The 21,532-nt window shown below is 39.2% G+C and overlaps 1 protein-coding gene across 6 annotated transcripts in view; it reads left to right on the top strand.

The window, feature by feature from the left end:
• The window catches only part of thoc2 (THO complex 2), an 89,086-nt gene that overhangs the window by 9,733 nt on the left and 57,821 nt on the right, over positions 1–21,532 (top strand). For all 6 annotated transcript variants that reach the window (XR_008361195.1, XR_008361194.1, XM_053505269.1 and 3 more), the window contains exons 4-12: positions 1,576–1,627; positions 2,823–2,893; positions 3,582–3,703; positions 12,590–12,723; positions 13,165–13,325; positions 16,919–17,011; positions 17,449–17,604; positions 18,696–18,868; positions 21,085–21,280. Coding sequence is in view for 4 of the 6 variants with exons in the window: in XM_053505269.1 (XP_053361244.1) it covers positions 1,576–1,627; positions 2,823–2,893; positions 3,582–3,703; positions 12,590–12,723; positions 13,165–13,325; positions 16,919–17,011; positions 17,449–17,604; positions 18,696–18,868; positions 21,085–21,280 (1,158 nt within the window). In the remaining 2 variants the exon portion in view is untranslated. The remainder of the gene's footprint in view (positions 1–1,575; positions 1,628–2,822; positions 2,894–3,581; positions 3,704–12,589; positions 12,724–13,164; positions 13,326–16,918; positions 17,012–17,448; positions 17,605–18,695; positions 18,869–21,084; positions 21,281–21,532) is intronic.

Below are 21,532 nucleotides of genomic sequence, written 5' to 3'. Positions count from 1 at the left end.
TCAGATCTGGAGTGTGCGATTGTTGCGGTCGCTTCTTTCATCTGCGGCGCGGAGGAGCAGAAGCACGTCATAGATTGCTTTCGCAGCTGCTCTGACAGTTTATCAGAGATGATGAAACCACCGTGCTAAGCAAAGCTGAAACGTGCTACTGATGGATTACTCGCTTCGATTTGCTTCCTGCCGGTGCACTTCTGTGCTTTTCTTTTGGATTTGCTTCATGTGCATCAGTCAGGGTTGAAAGGAACTCAGCTGTTATTAGGAGCGAGCATGTTTTTCACTTCACGTTCACATCAGACGCCAACAAGTCACTTACATTTCTCTAAATTCATGGTAGTTTAAATGATATAAAATGCACTCCCTGCCAAAAGAGAAAGTCACCACCTTGGATTTACCTAAGCATGTTAAGAGCCTTCCATTGAAGAATTATTGCACTGATAAGTAAGGTTCAGCTGCAACAACTCTAACCAATGCAGTGTGTAGCTTCTCATTTCTAAACCAACTACGTCAGAAGACGCATCCTGTGGTCAGTGCAAAGATGTTTCAGGAGGGCCAAATTGTCTTGCATCAGGCAAAGAAAACAACTAAGGATATTGCTGAAGATGCTAAATTTTGGTTAAGAAGGCCTTATTAAAACCTGGAAGGTTGGTGCATCATCTCAGAAGATGATCAGTAGTCAATAAAACCTCCTGAATGAGTGTTATGGTAAATCATTAAACGCTTAGTGGAATCAAAGAGACTAATTTACAGTACAGGAAAAAAGGCTTCATTTTGCTAAGAATGGACTGTGGAGCATTGGAGAAAGGTCATGTGGTCTAATGAGCTGATGTGGTCTGATTTACCAGGGTAAGAAGACAGGTGGATGAAGTGATGCACCACCACGTAATTTGGGCGTTGTTATACTCTTTGGTTGCATCTGTTGATCAGGTCTAGTTTCAGCAACGTTATGTGCCTGAATATTCTGAAGGACCAGATTTTCCATTAATGGATTTTTTTTTCCTTATGGTACAGGCGTATTTCAAGAATTTCCACGATTCATTGTGTTCAAATTGTAAAGGAGTGGTTCATGGAGCATTTTCATACATGAGTTGTCCACCACAGACCATAACTGAATTGAGAATCTTTGGGATGTGCCAGAGAAGGCTTCACGCAGAAGTCCCACTCGCCCATCAGTACAAGATCTTGGAGAGAAATGAATGAGACTCTGGTTTGAAATGAATGTTGACGTTGCATAAGCATATCGAAATAATGCCACGGCCGTTTTTCGTTTGGCAGTGCGTTTTTAATTGTTAATTAAGAGTTATTGCTGTACAGGCAAGTCATGTGGACATTGGGTTCGTTCTGTTTTCCTTCTGATGCGGTACTGTAGTGTCGTATAATTTCTCAAAGGGAAATATTAGAGATGATTACTGACAACATGAGCTGTAGATTCATATCAGGAGAGCAAAAGAGGAACTGATGCTTCATGATGACTGTGATAAAACTGAGTCCTCTTCAGCATTGGTGTTATTATTATTATTATTGTTTTTTATTATTGTGGTGTCTAATACTGATATTAATACTTTTTATCTGTTTCAGGAACTAAGAGAAGAAATGCCTTCGATTTTAGCTGATGTTTTCTGTGTATTAGGTAAGTCCTGGTTATGTTCTTGTACAGTAATAACAGCTAGGTTGAGGACCAAGGTTTAAGAAAATAATATTGAAAAAAAAAAGGATTAAAGATCATCAAAGATTAAGAACTAAGTGTACAGGACAGCAAACAAATTATAAATTATTGTACAATACATCATATGTGTTGTTTATATGCACGTTTATTGAGAGGGTCATTTTAATTAAATCTTTGTGTATTTACAATTAAAAAATCCTTTTATATTTTTTTCATATATTTATATATATTTATATAATTGTAGTTTTAATTAAAAGTTCTTTTACAATGCATTTTACAGATCTTCGTTGATATGTACAGTATTCTTCTGTAACTGCATGTCACAGCTGCAGAAACTGTGTTTAGTCTACATAGTAGCACCGGCTTCATCTTCTACGGATTTACGGCTTAATCCTCTAAATGTCCGTGATTGAATCGGGTGGAAATCCGACCAACCGTGGACCGATAGAACAAAGTCTATACGAAATTTTCCTGTTGCAGTAATTCTAGTAAAAGAGTTTTAACTGTTTAACATCTATTCGCTCCAACTCCAAAAAGATTCGCTCAGATTTCATTCACTCTCGTTTGTATTACACCAAAACTCTCATGCACAGCAGCATAGAAACTTGCTATCATGAACTAACCGCAGCATAACACAAACACACTTACGATGCCTTTAAAGCATAAATCAGCCTATAGAATGTGAACACTGTGCTGTGTGTACATAAGCCAAGATCACTACTTGGAGGAAATATTTAATTCTAAATATCAGAGCAGGTTAAGGTCTGTGGTTAAGCTCTGAGTTTTTGCTCTTAGATGGTTGTGAGTTTGAAGCCTAGCACTTCCAGGCTGTCCCTGTTGTGTTCTTAAGTAAGACTGTTAACCTAAATGTGCAAAGCTATAGTAGATTGCACTGCGTTAGCATTCTCGTCCAGAATAGACACGAGTGCTTTACACAGATGAGCTGCTTCGGATGGGACTTTGGATAGAACCCTATCCTTTAAATGCCACCCATGAGGCATTTTGCAACAAAGAACACAGCATGTTTATCCCTCTTAGAGGCTGACTCCACCCACTGGCCTTTTGTTTCTGCAGTACTTGTACTGTATTTGACCGTACTATGACCATTGAGATCCGCTCTCGGTGGCTTTAACACCCTTATCGTCATGTATCTGTACAGGTATCGAGACTGGATGTCTAGAGGAGAAACACAAGCGAGACTATTTTACCCAGCTGGTGGGAGCTTGTTTGGTAAGTGCCTGTTTCCTCCACAACTGCAGTGCAGCACCGAAGCCGTGTTTATTTGCATGTGTTCTCCACTGTGTGGCAGTGTTGTCCTGTCAGTAATGCCAATTCCACCCCTTTTATTTTTTGTGTGGGTTATTTATTTATTTATTTATTTTTTTTAAATGCCTCTGCCTTTCTTGAAAAGTGCTGCAAAACACCCGGAAGCTTGCAGCTGCCCCCTTGCGATAAATAATTTTCCCTGCATTGCATACAAAACTCTCGGATTAGCAATGTTTGGGATGTACGTAGTCTGACCTAAATTCTGTCCAGTAAAACATATCTCTCGAATTCTTAAGTATTTTATTTATTTATTTATTTATGTTTTTTCCCCTGGGGGCCAAAATAATTACATCCTAATAGCACATGAAAGGGTGGTGACAAAGAAAATCCGACATTTAGAGAAGATTCTTGAATAAAGTCAGCAGTCGGAACGGATCCCTTACACGGAGCTAATTTCTCCTCTCAGGTGAAGAGTCGTACGTCTCGTCTTAAAATGGCCACAACTTACAAAAAGCAGAGCGCAGTCGTGTTTTTCTCGCCGATGTATTGAAAGTGACAATTCTCCAGCTATGTTATTACAAGTGACCCGATGAATTATGTGTTTTGTTTTATGCCCCCTCCCCCCTGTCTCTCCCTCCCTTCCTCCCTCCAGGGTTGTGTATCTGACGCCGTCCTGAAAGAGAGACTCGACCCCGACACGCTCGAGTCCCTCGGCTTAATCAAACAGGCACAGCAGTTCAACCAGAAGATTGTCAAAATCAAGACCAAGCTGTTGTGAGTAATTTAAACGTAATGGATTCTCGCTGTACTCATTATCAAGCTGTCTTCACTGCCGTATCTAGTGTGTTGTTTCTGTTGTGTGTGTGTGTGTGTGTGTGTGTGTGTGTGTGCGCTTTTAAAGCACAATTATTTTTTCTGCATCTGTGAATGTGCGCATAAAAAAACACATGCGTTAGGGGGCAGTGATGGATTAACCCAGTCAGATTATAAAGTACGCTGCGATGAGTAGGAGAAACAAAACGCTGGATGCAATTAAAAAGTTTAATTATTAATGCTGTACTTGAGGATCACGCCGTAGCCGTCTGTTTACTCTGAAAACCAAGCTATCTACATCTGTGGGCTTGATCCAGCATTACAGGAACAACACTATGGCCAAAAGTTTATGGACACCCGAATGTCATGCCAACATGTGATTGGTGAGCATCCCAGCCCCTGCTTGTTCTAGTTATAATAACTTCTGCTTTTACAGGAATGCTTTCTACTTCAGTGCTGTGGAAAAGTATTTGCCCCCTTACTGATTTAAAAAAAAAAAAGAAATAAAAAAATTCAATGATTGAGATCATCAGACAAATTTTATTTTACACAAAGATGACCTGAGTAAGAACAAAATAAGATTTTAAAATAATTACTTCATTTACATTTAGGCATTTGGCAGATGCTCTTATCCAGAGCGACTCACATTTTTATCTCATTACACATCTGAGCAGTTGAGGGTTAAGGGCCTTGCTCAAGGGCCCAACAGTGGCAACTTGGTGGTTGTGGGGTTTGAACCTGGGATCTTCCAAACCGTAGTCCAATGACTCGAAATGAGTCTTTTATGTTGCTGTGGTGGAATTTTGGCCCACACTTCTTTGCAGAATCGTTTCAATTCAGCGACATTGGAGGGTTTTCAAGCCTGAACGCCTATTTGTCATCTCAATCGGACTTCATCTGGGCTTTTGACTAGGATACTCCAAAAAGCTTAATTGTGTATTTTTTTTTTTTTATTTTGAGCCATTCAAAGTGAACTTGCCAGTGTGTTTCAGATCATTATTCTGTTGCGTAATCCAGACGTGCTTGAGCTTGAGGTCACAAACTGATGGTCGGACATTCTCCTTCAGGATTTTCTGATAGAGCGAAGAGTTCAAGGGTCCATCAATTATGAAATGGTGTCCAGATTGTGAAGTTGCAAAGCTTTAGTTCCAGACCATCACACTACCACCACCATGTTTGACTGTTGAGATGATCTTCTTTTTTTGAAAAAATGTTGTGTTGGTTTTATGCTACATGTAACAGGATGCATACCTTCCAAAAAGTTACTTTTGTCTCATCAGTCCACAGAATATTTGTTTGAAAGTCTTCTACATAGGGTAGTTTTGGACAGATTTTTCACTTAATAAATTAAATGATCATTTAGAAACTGCAAGTACTTTTTCACAGATTTTGGAGTGTGGCTGTGGGGATTTGTGTTTATTCATCTACAAAAGCATTAGGGATGTTTGGCACTGATTAAGCAAGGAGGAGTTCATTCAGATCATGAGGATGAGATCAGTGCTCTGTGAAGATCACTTAATTTTCCTTCATTCTCACCTTGATTAGGACGTGTCATTACAGGGCTGGCTTTGTGCACACGGGCATTGTCGTGCTGGAAGAGGTTCAAGCTGCTTATTGCTTCGCTGGATAAAAATTGTAACTTTGTGTGTGTTTTTTTTTTTTTTTTCAGTTTTTTTTGTTTTTTTTTATAGGTGTAAGGAAGGCTCATTTGTAAAATTAAAAATCTAAAGTCCAAATACCATTCAGGACCATACTTAAATGGTCTGTTTTCACTTAACCCCCTGTTTTTTCTCAGACCCGTCCCAATTTTTTGCTGTGTCGATTCCACAAGGTGTTGGAAACCTTTCTTTGAGCTCACCACATTCCTTTGGCCACCGCCAGCTTGACCTGTTGACTAAAGGCAGCTTGACTCCACAGATTCATGTTATTTGTGCCAAATTCTGAACTTACCATCTGCATGTTGGAGCAGCAGTTGAGATTCATCGGACCACAAATTATTTTTTTCTTTTTTTTTTTTAAGTAATGAGTTTTTTTTTGGTCATCAGCTGTCCATGGCTCTGTGCCCACGCTTGAAAGATAATATTTGGCTGACGGGACATGACCCCATGGTGTCTCCTGTTGTAGCCTCTCAGCCCAGAGGTTCGACATCTATTCTAGGAAGAATTTACGCTGACTGTTGGTTGTAGAGAGTCATCGTAGCCTCGTTATCAGCTTGAATCTCATCTGACCTCATTTATCAACAAAACAGGATGTCGTTTCCATGTAAACTTTGACTCCAACAGCCATGACACTTTCAAGGTCACTAAGATCAGATAATTTACTTCTGATGTTTATCTAAGAATTATCTGAAACTCTTGACCTGTATCTACATGTTGCTTTGCTGCTGATTAAATAATTTCAAGACTGAGCACGTTCTGGGACGATCTCAGTGACAAAGAATAGAAAATGTGAAGACAGTTAATGTATGTGCATCAAGCTACTGCATGACAAAGTTAACACGTGTAAATCCTTGGTTAGACAGGTTGACCTTGATTTTGGATCAAAAGGGAAAGATCTTGGTGATTTTAAAAGAGGATTCGTTATTGAGCTTCAATCACTCTTCAGCTGGCAGCCTTTCAATAGGAACTGTAACTAAAACTCTATTTGCATTTAGAGCTAAGGGAAAGACATGAGTAATTGCTCGCTACAAAAGTGACTCACAACTGATGGTTTGGTGTCACCAGGATTTTCTCAGAATTACCGTCTTTTCCTCTTGTGACCTTGTTAAAATATACATTTAATGGTTGCCAATCATAATGTATAAGTATTTGGTGGAAGGACACAACTGTAAGCTGTTCATAATGAAGCTCATGTAACAGTAACTTCACTCATTTTTTTTTTCTGCCCTAGAAAAGAAATCAGAAATTGGGTGTATAGCATAGCTTGGCTACCACCCAAGCCTTAACCAAGTACCCTTGCACACAATCATGGTGAATTTCGGTCACTGGTCGTACCCAGAGAAGCCAAGCCTAGAACAGTGCAGACTGGTCAGTCAGATTATAGTCTTAGTACCGCGTTTAGTGTATTTAGTAGGCAGTAGTCATGGCTTGTTCATGAATGATTCATTCTTCTTAAACGAGTCTTTATAGTGACTCAGAAAAACGAGTAGTCTCAGAGTGATTCACCAATTTTCTACTGGGCGTGCATACACAAATCATCGCGAAATTTCCGTAGGTTATATACAGGAAACAGAAATGACTAATTACCTCTCGAGACTTTTGGTCCGAATTGTTCGTTCATTTGTCCCGTACCCATAGATCCCATATCATTGTACATAGCTATGCAGTGCAATAGATTCAAAAGAATGAACGACTCATGAGAAGAACGGCTCAATTCTTTTGTCACGTGACTCCCAGATGCTATGCAGTGCATTACACAGGAAACAGAATTGAGCAGTTCTTCTCAATTCTGTTTCCTGGGTTCTCAAAAGATACGAGAGGTGAGCTGCTCGTTCTGTTTATCATGTGTCCTTAGCTGAATTATATTTTCATTGCTGGAGCTATAGCCAAAATTATGTATGTAGACTTGTGTTGGTTTGTCTATTAATAATCTATAATTTTATTTAATTTCTCATCAGAAGAACGAAATTAACTAAATTATTTAAAAAAATGTGTTCATTTTGATGAATGAGATTCAAAGTATGATCCCAACTTTGCATCACTAGCAGGCATCACAATTATAAAATTTTAAACTAGCCATACATCTTATTAAAATTTCGGAAAATATCCATCATCTTTCCACCAAGCTGAAGCACAACTCAAATGACCTCCTGTGCAAATTCATACTCAACTTATTATAGCTACTACTATATTATTATTAGTAGAGGTGCCTTATGGTGCCATTATTTTTTTTCTGTATGTCCCAAAAGGTCTTCTGCCAATGGAGTGATTGGCCTGTGTGAGGTTTGCTCATACATGTGGAAAAGTCCAGGCTTTCAGATAAAAAAGTAATTTTCTTTTTGATAGGAAATGAAATGCAGAGGCCAATTCTGGTCCAGTCAGAAAATGACGAAAAATAAAAAACTGGTTAAAATTTCTCAATCAATAAAAAACAACAACAAAAAAACCCCAGCCCATTTAAATCCGCCCCCTTAAAACCTCCCCATACTCATTATCCTTAATACTAGGAAGTCAAAGTGTTGAAGGAGTGAATCAGCTAAAAAAAAGTACCCTCCATATTTAGGTCTCTTGTTTTAATGTTTAATTTTGCACTTACTTTCAACCTTGTATAAAAACGGAGCCATGGGTCTCCTGCCTGCTGTTATAAAGAATTGAGAAGATTGGTCAAACTGTTTGAGAGCAATTGAACATGGTTTGAGACCTGACAAATACTGGATTTAGTCATAAGAATGTTGAATGCATTATTCACTCTGGCTGATTTTCAGCTAAAAACACAAACCCTTTTGGTCCACTTTAGCCAAATTGGCATCCTGGAAACAATTTTTAAATTGTCACGACATAACTTAAATGCCTCTGTTCTCGAACAATCTAAGGAACAAAGTTTAGCTTTAGTTTTAGCATCTGTGTTTTATTTGTAAAAAAGTTAAAGAATCACAGAACTAACTAACTTCAACTATCCGTTGAAGTTAAAAGCTTGTTACATTTTCTGTGTCTGGGAGTTACACACACTGTAGTATACAGACTCGTTTTTAGTCTATACGGTTACAAAGATGAATTGTTTTCGGTGTTTTGTGCAGAAAAAGCAGTGCACCATTGCCGCCCCCCCACGTAATTTTTTCAACTGTATCATTATTGTTGTTATTATTTATAATTTTACATAAAAGCAAGAAATTTTCTGCAATGAATATTATGTATAGAGGGCAACTTGAGGTTGTCTTTGATATCAAGTGAGCTGGTAGAAACCACCGAAATCCGAACAAAATGAGGTCAGCTTCAGCATTAAAGGCCATTATGCAAATTTTACTTTTCGTTTAGACATTTAGATGGCTTTCCAGTCTGTATTAACATATAAATAAAAAAAATCACAAGGACAAAACATTCCCTACTTTTGTTCTTTTTCCCATTTTTATAGTAACCAGGACATAAACAAGTCAGACATGTCTATTTGTGACCTCATTTACTAAGAGAACCCTCCCTAGCTTAATACTCTCTGGCTCTGCCCAGCTCTGGTGATCAGCTATGCTTTTAAGAGCTACAGTAAATAACACAGCCACCTTTGGCTCAGTGGCGACTAATGGCTAACCTCAAATGGCTAACCTAGCCACCTAGCAGGTATATCAGGCATGGCAGAATGCAGGATCTTTGGTATATTTCAGCTGGATAATTAACGATTATTTTTTGGACACCTTTTACGGCCTAGATTCACTTGTTTCAAAAGAAGTATAATATTTAACCTAAAAAAAAAAAACTCCTTATATATACACATGCAGGCATGATGCATATTCAGATGATGGCAGGGCATGCGCAGAATGTTAAAACCTGTAACACTTTTACCCCCACCCCACTCCCCAGCACCTCCATTTTGGTTTTAAATAGCATAGCTTGGTAAGCAGTAACATGGAAACATGCTGGTTTTCATCAGTAAAAAGTCGCCAGCTAGGTATATCCATCTCTACCGCTGACATTGTCTATGCAGAATTGAGAGACATGATCATCGTTTGCATAACCCTGTGTCCCTTGTGCTGTCTTTCTGACCCCAGTATGAGCAGTTCACATCTCTGTCTCTGTGGACAATCTCTGGCTGTGGAGGCACGAGACCATAACATGATGCACTCTTGTTCTGTTTTCCTTTTTATTATTATTATTATTATTATTTTTTTTTTTTTAAGTTGCCTGTGCTTTGGTGTTCACTCATTTGAAGCATGTGGTTGCTGACTGTATTAGTTGTCCAGTACAGTAGGTTTACAATAAATTCGCTCAATGAGAACATTTTAATGCAAGAGTTCTTGAGGATCTTGTTTGCTGGTGCTGAGCGTCTGGTTGTTTACCGCATGGTTGCCAGAGCCAGACATTATTGGTCGGTTTTCAGGTTCGCACCAACTTGTCAGACATGGCGAGTGTTATAACAGAAACGTTTCTTGTAATCTCTTGTCTTGCCATGTGTTACCGCTTTGATTTGATGACTACAAGGCCTCTTAACTTTTTCATTTATTGTATTGTCTTCCCCCTGTCGTCTCCGTCTTGTTTCCTTTTCCGAAGCGCTGCCTTGTGCGTGAATGTCAGGAAAGCGCCGCAACTCTGTAATTTGCCCGCCACCTCATTTTCTTTTCTACGCAACGCACTCCACAGGGCTTCCACTGACAATGATTAATTTCACGCCTTTGTGTCGGTTTGTCTCTTAGAGTTCTTATCAATTTTGGAGAGCTTTCTCGCACTAGAAGGCTCGCTTACCTCTCTGAATGGGGCTGTGCTTGTCATTTACTTGCTTGTCCCACGCACGAGCACTCTCGCTGACTGTTAAACGTGCGGAAATCAGTGGAGAAATAAATTTTTCACATCATCTGTGGTTCAGCGCTGTTTGCAAGTCTTGCGCACATTCGTTTTTTTGCCCCAAAGGCAAGAAATTTATAAAGTACATTCGCTGTGACTGATTCACGCCTCATTCGCAGAACAGAATGATCTAAAAAGTGCTGATTTTAGTTTTCTTTAAGCCGGGTACTTTCCCTGCCCACTGAATCCGATCATCTTAGAGCGCAGCTGCTCTTATAGCCACTCTTGCTGTTTGTTCAAGTTTAATTCCTTCATAGAAAAGTTAGTGCATCCGAGTTGAAAGATGGTGGTTGTTTGTGGCTCTGACGTCACTAAGAGATGACGTTAGTGCAGTAACAAGGGTTTTTTGGCAAAATAAATATAATTTCCATTCAGAATTTTTGTGTCTTATTAATGAGTAATTCATAATGCAATACAGAATACAGCTATCCAATGTATGGATAATGTCTGGTATGTAGCGTAAGAGTTAAGGTTATGGAAGCTGACCGGTTTGCGAGGGGTCTACAGATGAGGGTGTAAGCAATCGTTTCTGAGAACAGAACAAATCATTGGTGCCTAATGTGAAAACGCTCCGTCTCTTTTAGGTTATAATGAAGCAAAGGCCAATTTCTTCTCTTGCTACTGTAATCAAATGCATCAAATGCAATTTAGTTACAAAATGAGTCTTGGGTGCCTTTTTAAATATCGTCGTCATCAAGATCAAAAGGCAAGTTGTTCATTGTAATGGTAAATTATATATATTTAAATGTTAAGTCTTTTTCGATTCAGCTCCTTATAATGTTAGATCCCCTATGGTGTTGATCCGTGAAAGTCGCAATAACGCGATTTAATTTAAGCACAGAGTAGTCAAGCTGTGGTTGAAGCTCGACTAGGCCATTTAATTGGTTCTCCCATTATACAAGAACGGCAACGGAATCGATGTTCCCGACTGACAATGTTACTTTAAACTCCACGTTAGTACTAACATGGCGAGAGGTGAAAACGCGGACAACTTTACAGCTTTATACGTTTCATACATGCTGTACGCTTTACTAATTGTACAAATGAGACACACACTATCCCTGATGTTTATGCTACTATATGGTGAAGGCAGATGACACCGCCTTGATGTTAGCAGTTTCTTCTTTCTGTTCCGCATTTTCTCCGACTTTCAGGTCAAAGTGTGTCACGGAAACTGTGGAAGATGCGTACTGTATATACAGTAACCATTTAGGAAACCAACAGATGACTGATCAATAATTTTGTTTTACTATTAATACACCCAGACTATACTACATGTAACGTTATGTGCAGTAACTAGAATTACTTGTATATGCATCCAACACTGAATATAAATAAATAACACTCCTTGTGACAGATTTTGCAAACTGTTTTTTTTTTTTTTTTTTTTTAGAAGTTTAGATGTGTCCTTTTTTTTATTATCTTTTTTCTTCTTCCCTAAAACCAAAGTAGCTTTTTTTCCCAGGAAAATTATATAACTGGTCACTATAAGATACGTCGTCGTTTTACACAACTGTAATGCATGTGCGGGTTTCTGCTCCACATCAGTTGCCCAGATGTGCAGAAAAAAAAACATGATTAGGAAAAAATTTTTAGGAATTTTTAATGATTATGAAAAATGCAGTGCAATTTTAATCAGTTTCTTGAAATGCACTGAAAATCAACTGATCATCGATAATAAATGATCGTAGCATCAAAACCTCTGTGTAATAAATGAGTCTTTTTTAATGCACTTGTATGACCCATAAAAATGCAAAATTCAGGCTGTTTTCTTATTTGTAGTCCAGATTTTACAACCAGACCCAATAAAATGACATGTCTACCTTTATCTAACGATATCTACCTTTAATGCAAAGTCAGGCAGGATGTTTTAATGTAGTTAAGTAAGATTTTATGCACACAGAAGTCAAATTGCCTTCAGTACATAAACAGCCTGATTTTTAAATGACGAATGTACAATATGAACTTTGAATACAGGCTCTTTGACTGGAAAGGAACCGTTTTACCGCCTCAGTGCCTGAAAATAAACGTTGCCACTATGGCAGGCAATACTGTTTAATATTTAATGTTTTCATAATTAATATACGTCTGAAAGTAGAGGACACTAAAGAGCCGCTCGGGCGCTCTTAAGCGCCGTCTCAGAGTCAGTACCAAAGTGGAATATAAATGCGCCGTCCGTTGTATGACACCAAACAAAGAAAGCAAATTGTGCGGCAAATTGTGGATTTTTATAAACTAAAACTGTCACGTTGGTACATCAGTAAGACAATTTTACGCAGAATGCTGAAATCCGATGACATAATTGGTTGTTTATTAAAGAGTTTGTTCTTATATTTTGTGTTCTCCATCTCTCTTGCAGCTATAAACAGCAGAAGTTCAATTTGTTGCGCGAGGAGAACGAAGGCTACGCCAAGCTCGTGACGGAGCTGGGCCAGGATCTCTCAGGAAACGTCACCAGCCATCTTGTTCTGGAGAGCATCAAGTCATTAATAGGTACGGATCTCTTTATTAGATTCGCTCGCCCTCATGCGCTCCGCTCGGTTTTCATTGCCTTGCGTTGTCTTGTGCCTCGCGTATCTTCAGTTCCATCGATTGGCAATACATTTTTCTCTTGACTTTAATAGAGGTCCTGACCTGCAGTAATTACAAAATCATAAGCAGAAGTAATCTGTCCCGATGAGTAACGCTCACAGCTGCAGTCACTACTGCGATGTGTCGCCGCAACTTTGTAATGACATTACTGTCCTCGTTATGAGCTGTTGGTTACTCGACAGAACTTAGGATTGGAGCTGCTGGTGTGTTTTCCTGTTTGTCAGTACAGATTTGTTCAAGGAATATCCTGCTCAAACAACACACTTAACCCGATCCGATGGCGTGAATCTCAAAATCATGTCTGTTATCTTTTTTTTTTTGTGTGTGTGTGTGTGTGTGCAGGATGTTTCAACTTGGACCCAAACCGTGTGCTAGACATCATTTTGGAAGTGTACGAGTGTCGCTCGGACCAAGACGAGTTCTTCATCCCTTTGATCAAGTCATACATGTGTGAGCACCAGACCCTGTGCCACATCCTCGGCTTCAAGTTCAAATTTCATCAGGTGAGATTGGCCTCGTTTGGCGCATGGTTCTTTAACGCATACGATGAGGGATATTACTTTAAAGCTAACCGTTTAATTACTACTGTTCTACTTGTACATGTGATGCCACAATACCTGATTCAATACCTGGGTGCTGATTTTATTCTATATAAATATCACGATTTTATTAATATCCTGATTCTATATAAAATTTTGTCCCGATTTTTGTTTTACTTTTAAACTTGTAAAAAGTATAAAGAGTAATTCTGAAACAGCCCGAGTCTGTGTCGATTCTTTGCCGATATTCTGAGTGCTGCAACAGAAACGCATTATGCCGTTAAATTATCAAAGTTGTGTGCGTTAAACATCCAATCTGCCTTTTTTCCCCCCGAACCTTGCTACCGAATAAGTCTAGAAACCCTCTCATTACACACACTTATACCAGCCTCAACACAACACGTGCGCTAATTACTCTTGCAAGGCGCGCGATAGACACACAAGGCCGCGTTAGAAGCTTTAGGGGGCATTTGTGGTGGTATAACGTCGCTGTTCGTACACGCAACCTTCTAAACTGTTTAAACATTGGCATCATGTTTGGTCGGAGTCAATTATTTGCCAAGTTTGCTTAGAAAAACAGCGTTTTGGGGGTGAGCAGCACATCTGAGCTCCTACACCATTATCTTCTTTTCACGCACACACCTCCACAGCGCGCACACTGCGGGAGGGGCAGCAGCTTTTAAAAGGGCAACATAAATACATGCATAATGTGGTATACAACATAGTAGGGGCCATTACAGTGGCCAGGGGTTTGCTTCATAAGAATTTAATGGCATTTCAGCTGGTTCTGCATCACCGCCATCTGTTTTGTCATCTCCATCGTTCTTGTGAATTTAGCGCGTTTGTTCTCCAACCCCATCAGTCAGTGCAGTGGTTTCTGGTGTGCATTTTTTTTTTTTCTTCCCCATTGCATTATTTTTCATTTTCATTAATTTACTTTTTTTACCCAGTAGCCAATATGATTTAAAATGTAGCAAAGAACAATACTTTAAACAAAACATACTTAAGTAAAAGTAAAATTACAGATTTTAAAAACTACTTTAAGAAGTAGAAGTACACAAAATAACTACTCAATTATAGTAATAGGAGTAAATGTAATTCGGTACGAATTACTTCTGATATACATGTACAGCTATATATATATATATATATATATATATATATATATATATATATATATATATAATTTAAGCACATAGTAGTCAAGTATATATAGTGTGTATACTGTGTAAGAGTACATTTTCTCGGATGCAAGTTTTAGTCTGTAAGCAGTTTGAGTGTGCACATCATTATTTTCCCGGCACTGAACAGAGCTGACGATGCTGTTGCTCTACGTTTGCTAACTGTATAAATTTTTGCGCCTCATTTATTGAGTGCAAAAGGATCAAGTCATCCAGCTGACTTGTACATTTCTTTGATTTATATACACAGAAGTCACATTTATTTTAAAAAGTGTTTTAGTCAGCGCTAACATCAAGCATGTTCGTCACTGTAATATACTGGAAATGGAACAACGTATGAGCTGTACTGAGAGGAAACCGCGGCTAAGCCAGATTTAACGAGAGGAAGGTGATTTATTTGTTTTTGTTTATTAAACTTATGTATTTATGCATTTAATTTCTATTTAATTATTCGTTTTTTTTACCATCTTATAAAACTTATGCATGGCACCTCGCACAAACAAACTCTGTGCACGAATGTGATAGTTATCTGCTCCTTTCGGATGCTTCTGCATTTGCAGTAAGGTTATAGGAGTGTTATGTAACGAAGCACTAAAATTTCCATCCCTGCACTCATTTTTACAGAGCAGCTGTGATCAGGTAACACAAGCCGCTTATGAAATTACATGGAATTACAAGGTTTTATCATTAAAATGGCGGTTTAATGACTTAATTAGGAAGTGCAAAAGATTATTTCTCGAGGTCTGACCGAAGGATTAAACTGCAGACTGGAGCAAAGGCTTCGGCTCAGCGGCAGTCACCCAAACTGGACTAAACTCTGCTATAGGGTTCACATTTTGTACATATTTTTACAAGCATGTCAGTAACTCGTTAATCATTAATAATTCATGATAACCAGACACACGTTTCCCCTCAGTTTTATTTAAACAGTCCTAAAGGTAAAGTATTGATGCTGACTGTTTTTTTTTTTTTTTTTTTTTAATATATACAGGTCTAAAAAAAAATTTGACCACAGGTGCATATATTGGTTTTGTTTAAATGCTGACAATATTTCTCCTAAATTTTAAATAAAATTATTTCTAGAGTATATAAATGAAAATTGACATCACAACATCAAAATAACCCAATATCATGCAGTAATTGCAGAGCTTTATTAACTTAAATAAAACAAAATGCAACTAATTTGTAAACATAAGTTAATGCCTTGGCTAAATAACATTTAAGAAATCAGTATTTGGTGGAATAACCCTGATTTGCAATTTTAGCTTTCATGCGTTTTGACTCTTCACCAGTTTTTCACATTGCTGTTTGGTAACTTTATATCACGGCTTTTTTTTTTTTTGCAAAAAGAAACATCTCAGCTTTGCTTGATGGTTTGTGACCATCCGTCTTCCTCTTGATGACATTCCAGACATTTTCTGGAGTAAATTGCAGTGGTCTTTTATTAATTTTCCATAATTGTATAAACGTATATTTGTGTGTGCATAGTTTAAATACCTTGGGAGAATGGGCAAGATGTGGAGCATTCTTTTAAAGAAAACAATATTTTACTTATAGGACTCAAGTTTAGATGTAAGGCATAAAAGAATGGCACAATCAAACAAAGCATGACAATAAAGAAAATAAGGGAATAATCCCTGTTCAAGTTTGTGTACCTCCTAGTTATTACTATCGTGTATTTACTATTAGCATCAATGATGGCATGCATTTTTTTTTTTTTTTTTTGTTTTTTTGTAACAATTGTGCATGGGGTTCTTCATTCTCTCTGGTGGTATAGGGGACCATTCTTCTTGGCAAAATGCCTCCAGTTCCTGGAAATGTTTTGGTTGTCTTGCATAAACTGCACTTTTGGGATCTCCCCAAAGTGGCTCTATGAAATTAAGTACGAGAACCTCACTTTTCACTGTAGGGCCTTGTTGACTCCTCCACTAATATAGCGTTCATTTTTGGCCTCATCGCTTCAGATGGCTCAAGGAGCTGTGCAGCTTGCCTAGTTGCTGTCTGGCGTTCTGCAAACTAGTATGCAAAACAAACAAAACAAGAAAAAACACAAACAAACTTTGTCTTTAAATGAATTTTAAATTGTGTAAACTAATTGAGCAATTTACTATACCATGCCAAGAGTTTTTTTTTTTTGGTGCAGTTTAAACATTACAAAATGTCTGGCACAATTAACATAGCTTTTTGTATATATATATTTTTTTAACAAACAATTATTTATTTATTTTTTTATTTTAATAATATTTTATTATTATTAATTATTTAGTTCAGTTTAACCTAAGACGACAAATGGTGCATTCAGTATTAGTTAAATATCGTGTTCAGTTTGTTGTTTGCTTTTAGGTTGTGTATTAACAGGTTTTGTTTCCTCCTCAGGAACCCAGTGGAGAAACTCCTTCGTCTTTGTACCATGTCGCTGCTGCCCTCCTCCAACACAGTCTCATCGCTCTGGAGGATCTCTATGTGCATGTACGTTCTGTTAACTGTCTGATAAAGAACTTTTGACAGCAATTTTAGCAGAACTTTTTCAGTAGTGGATGTTTTTCTTACTAAAGTTTGTTACAAAAGTCATTATTGTAACATACGCAAAGAGTTATAGTTATGATATACAAGTATAACATACATTAAGTAAGCACATGGACGCTGCATTTCAGTGCTGACTTCTTGGTCATCCAGTTGAAAGCTTGATCTATGGCCAAGCTAAGGTCTAAACATAATTATAATTATTATTATATATATATTTTTCGTATTGTGTAAGTAATATTAAAGGTTTATAGTGTATGTACTGTATGTTGGTTATTTTTTATTGTTATAATATAGGATGCCAATCATTTATGGAGAACATCCATTCTTTTCATTTTATTGACTTTTGGAATGTGGAACCTCTTTGATTTTTTTTGTTTTAGCTGCTCCCGCTGGACTCCACTATTGTGGAAGAGCACAAAAGGGAGATCCTGGAGGCCAAGCAGATTGCCCGCAAGCTCACCATGGTGGTGGTGCCCTCGGAGAAGAGCGACGATAAAGAAAAGGATAAGGACAAAGAAGAGGAAAAGAATGACAAGGTATCCAGTCTTGTGAAAAATTAACTGTTTTTTTTTTTTTTTTTTCCCAGATGTTTGGATTAATGCAAACTTGCTCTAGGCTCACAACACCTGGTACGACATTGAAGTGGATGTTCTATAGAGGGGAAAAAAAAGATACGAGTAAATAACTTTAGTATCAGTTCATTGCTAGTAATTAAGATTCCAGAGGTCTCAGGAACTGAAAAGACGTTCACAGCGTGTCTGTCTTCGTTAATGGAGGAAAAAAGGTTTATTTATTCATTTTTCGTTGTTAATGTGATAAAAAAAGATGACGCTATGTGCTGCAATCCCTCGAATGATGAAGTTTCTCCCTCCTCCCGAGGATCATATTGAGAACACGCAGTGCACAACTAACATATAATACCTTACCGTAATACCCATTTAATCCCTGACTCCTTTAATTAAAGGATTTATAGTCGGCAGCTTCTTTTGCCCTTCATCAGCCAGGACCGCACTGCACCGAGCGACCGCAGGGACAGCGCGTGCTGATTTCTGAGCAGCCCCATCAGTGCAGAACACTACCTCATTAAACACCCGAGACAGGGCCAGCATGCGATCAAATTCACATCTGCACGAACACACTGGCTCTCGTGCTCCCAGCTTTGTGTGTGTGCCCGCAGTGTGGTAGCGGTAGCTCAGATTTAAGCGTCAGGTTTAAGCTTTATGCAACGGGCTGGGCTAATCAATGCCTGCGGTGTTCTTCAGCTGGTTCTTTGCTGAAGTTAATTGTTCTGCAGTAGGTCGTTGTCGTTCTCGTTTCAGCGGCGCGTGTTCAGAATAGATCGGCTCCTTGCCTCGCGGCGATTGACGAGTAACCGTTTCGATCGTGTTTATTTAGGCCGGAGTCCCCAGGGCCTAGGTAGGCTTTTGCTTTATTCCGCAGTATCCGTGTTATGCGAGCACGCTGTGAGTTGTGCTCTTCTCACAGCCTCCAGTTCTCCTTTTAGACCAAGTAAACCATGTCTAAAGAAACCCTTAATGTGGAAATGAATCCTCAGCACCTCCAAACACTCAGGGGACTCGTGTCGAAGAGTCTTCACCTCTTTTTCTTCTTTCATTTGTCATTCCAGCCTCCTAATAATCAGAAACTGGGCCTGCTCGAGGCTCTGCTGCAAATCGGCGACTGGCAGCATGCACAGTGCATCATGGAGCAGATGCCACCCTTCTACGCCACCTCTCATAAATCCATTGCTGTAGCGCTGTGCCAACTGCTGCACATCATCGTAGAGCCTCTGTATCGCAGGTACACACACACCTACACACTGCATTTCAGACCTGTCTTTCAACAACCCGAATAAATGCAGGAATAAAAATGTATGTAATAAAAGGTGCAGCTAAAGGTTATTTTTACATGTACAGTATCTCACAAAAGTAAGTAAGTGAATAAATATTTTATTATATCTTTTCAAGGGACAACGCTAAAGATATGAAACTCTGATAAAATGTAAAATAATCAGTGTACAGCTTGTATAATGGTGTAAAGTTGATGTCCCTTTAAAATAACTCAACACAAAGCCATTAATGTCTGAACTGCTGGCAACAAAAGTGAGTACACCCCTAAATGAAAATGCCCAATTAGCCCTTTTCCCTTACCGTTGTCATGTCACTTGTTAGTGTTACAAGGTCTCAGGTGTCCTTTGGGAGCAGGTGTGTTAAATTTGGTGTTATCGCTCTCACACTCCCATACTGGTCACTAGACGTTTAACATGGCACCTCATGGCAAAGAATTCTCTGAGGATCTAAAAGAAAGAATTATTGCTCCACACAAAGATGGCCTAGGCTATAAGAAGATTGCTAACACCCTGAAACTGAGCTGCTACACGCTGGCTAAGACCATACAGCGGTTTAAAAGGACAGGTTCCACTTAGAACAGGCCCCGCCATGGTAGACCAAAGAAGTTGAGTGCACGTGCTCAGCGTTATGTCCAGTGGTTGGCTTTAGACGTGTGAGTGCTGCCAACATTGCTGCAGAGGTTGAAGGGATGGGAAGCCAGCCTGTCAGTGCTCAAACCATATGCCGCACACTGCACCAAATTGGTCTGCATGGCTGTCGTCCCAGAAGAAAGCCTCTTCTAAAGATGGTGCGCAAAAAAGCCCGCAAACAGTTTGCTAAAGACAAGCAGACTAAAGACATGGAATATTGGAACCACATCCTGTGATCTGATGAGACCAAGATAAACTTCTTTCGTTTAGATGGTGTCAAGCGTGTGTGGTGGCGACTAGGTGAGGAGTACAAAGACAGATGTGTCTTGCCTACAGTCAAGCATGGTGGTGGGTGTGTCGTGGTTTGAGGCTGCATGAGTGCTGCCGGCACCGGGGAACTACAGTTCATTGAGGGAACCATGAATGCCAACATGTACTGTGCCATACTGAAGAAGAGCATGATCCCCTGCCTTCGGAAACTGGGCCGTAGAGCAGTGTTCCAACATGATAATGACCCCGAACACACTTCCAAGACAACCACTGCCTTGCTGAAGAAACTGAGGGTAAAGGTGCTGTACTGACCAAGCATGTCTCCAGACCTAAACCCTATTGAGCATCTGTGGGCATCCTCAAATGGAAGGTGGAGAAGCGCAAGGTGTCTAACATCCACCAGCTTCGTGATGTGAGCAAGGAGGAGTGGACGAGGATTCCTGTGGCAACCTGTGAAGCTCAAGTGAACTACATGCCCAAGAGAGTTAAGGCAGTGCTAGAAAATAATGGTGGCCACACAAAATATTGACACTGTTCACCGTTTGAACATTTTCATTTAAGGGTGTACTCACTTTTGTTGCCAGCAGTTCAGACATTAATGGCTGTGTGTTGAGTTATTTTGAGGGGGCATCAACTTTACACCATTATACAAGATGTACACTGATTACTTTACATTCCATCAGAGTTTCATATCTTTAGCGATGTCCCTTGAAAAGATATGATAAAAATATTAACAAAAATGTGAGGGGTGTACTCACTTTTGTGAGATACTTTATATCATGTGAAATTGACTTACTGATTACTTACTGGCGTTTTTCCAGATTTTCTCCCTAATTTATTCATGTTCAATTCCTCCCTGTCACTAGGCGGCTCCCACATTAAGCTACTACTACCTCTTAGTCGGGAGGGCTGGGGACTGACGTGTTTTCTTCTAACCAAATGCCGCCTGCCAACCTCATCTTTGACCCCAACTGCTCGCTCATGCTCCATTGTAGACGTAACACACTCTGAGGATGGCGCTATCCACTCCTTCCACTTGCATGACCTTACAGACAGGCTGTAGAGCCGTGATTAACGTGGGAGCACTAACTACCTCTCATCCCTCCTACCGAGAGAGATAGGCCAATCAGCTCTCTCTAAACCTCTGGCTGCAAGAGGTTACAGCACCACCCAGGAATTGAACTCGCGATGATAGAGCGAGCAATTTACCACTGCGCCACTCAGAGGCTTGCCGAATGAGTAACGCTAAATCTATTTGTTTTTGCAGGGCTGCGGTTCCTAAAGGTGCAAAAGGCTGCATATCGAAGCTGCTAAAGAACAGTCAAGCGGTTCCTACTGTCGAGAACTTTGAGGAGCTCACTAAGGACGTGTTCACCATGCTGGGTTACCTGGGCCCGCACCTCTCCCACGATCCCATCCTTTTTGCCAAGGTCGTTCGTCTGGGCAAGAGTTTCATGAAAGAGGTAAAACAGAGATAAGAGGTGGTATTGCATTAGCACGGATGAACACAAGGCGGAATCGTAACACTTTAATAAAATGGTTTAATGAGCCAAGGGATTAAAATATGTTGGAATGGTGATATGAAATGATAATGTTATCTTCTTTTAAGTAACAGCAGATACAAGAAAGTGTGAATGTACTGTAAGTAAATTGATTACAAGGAATGAAAAAGCTAATTCAAAAGTAATGATGAATAAATATTCAATTTCTAGATT

The sequence above is a fragment of the Clarias gariepinus genome, chromosome 10 (assembly GCF_024256425.1).
Source record: "Clarias gariepinus isolate MV-2021 ecotype Netherlands chromosome 10, CGAR_prim_01v2, whole genome shotgun sequence".
Classification (NCBI taxonomy): Eukaryota; Metazoa; Chordata; class Actinopteri; order Siluriformes; family Clariidae; genus Clarias; species Clarias gariepinus.
This window is presented reverse-complemented; position numbering and strand designations above follow the sequence as displayed.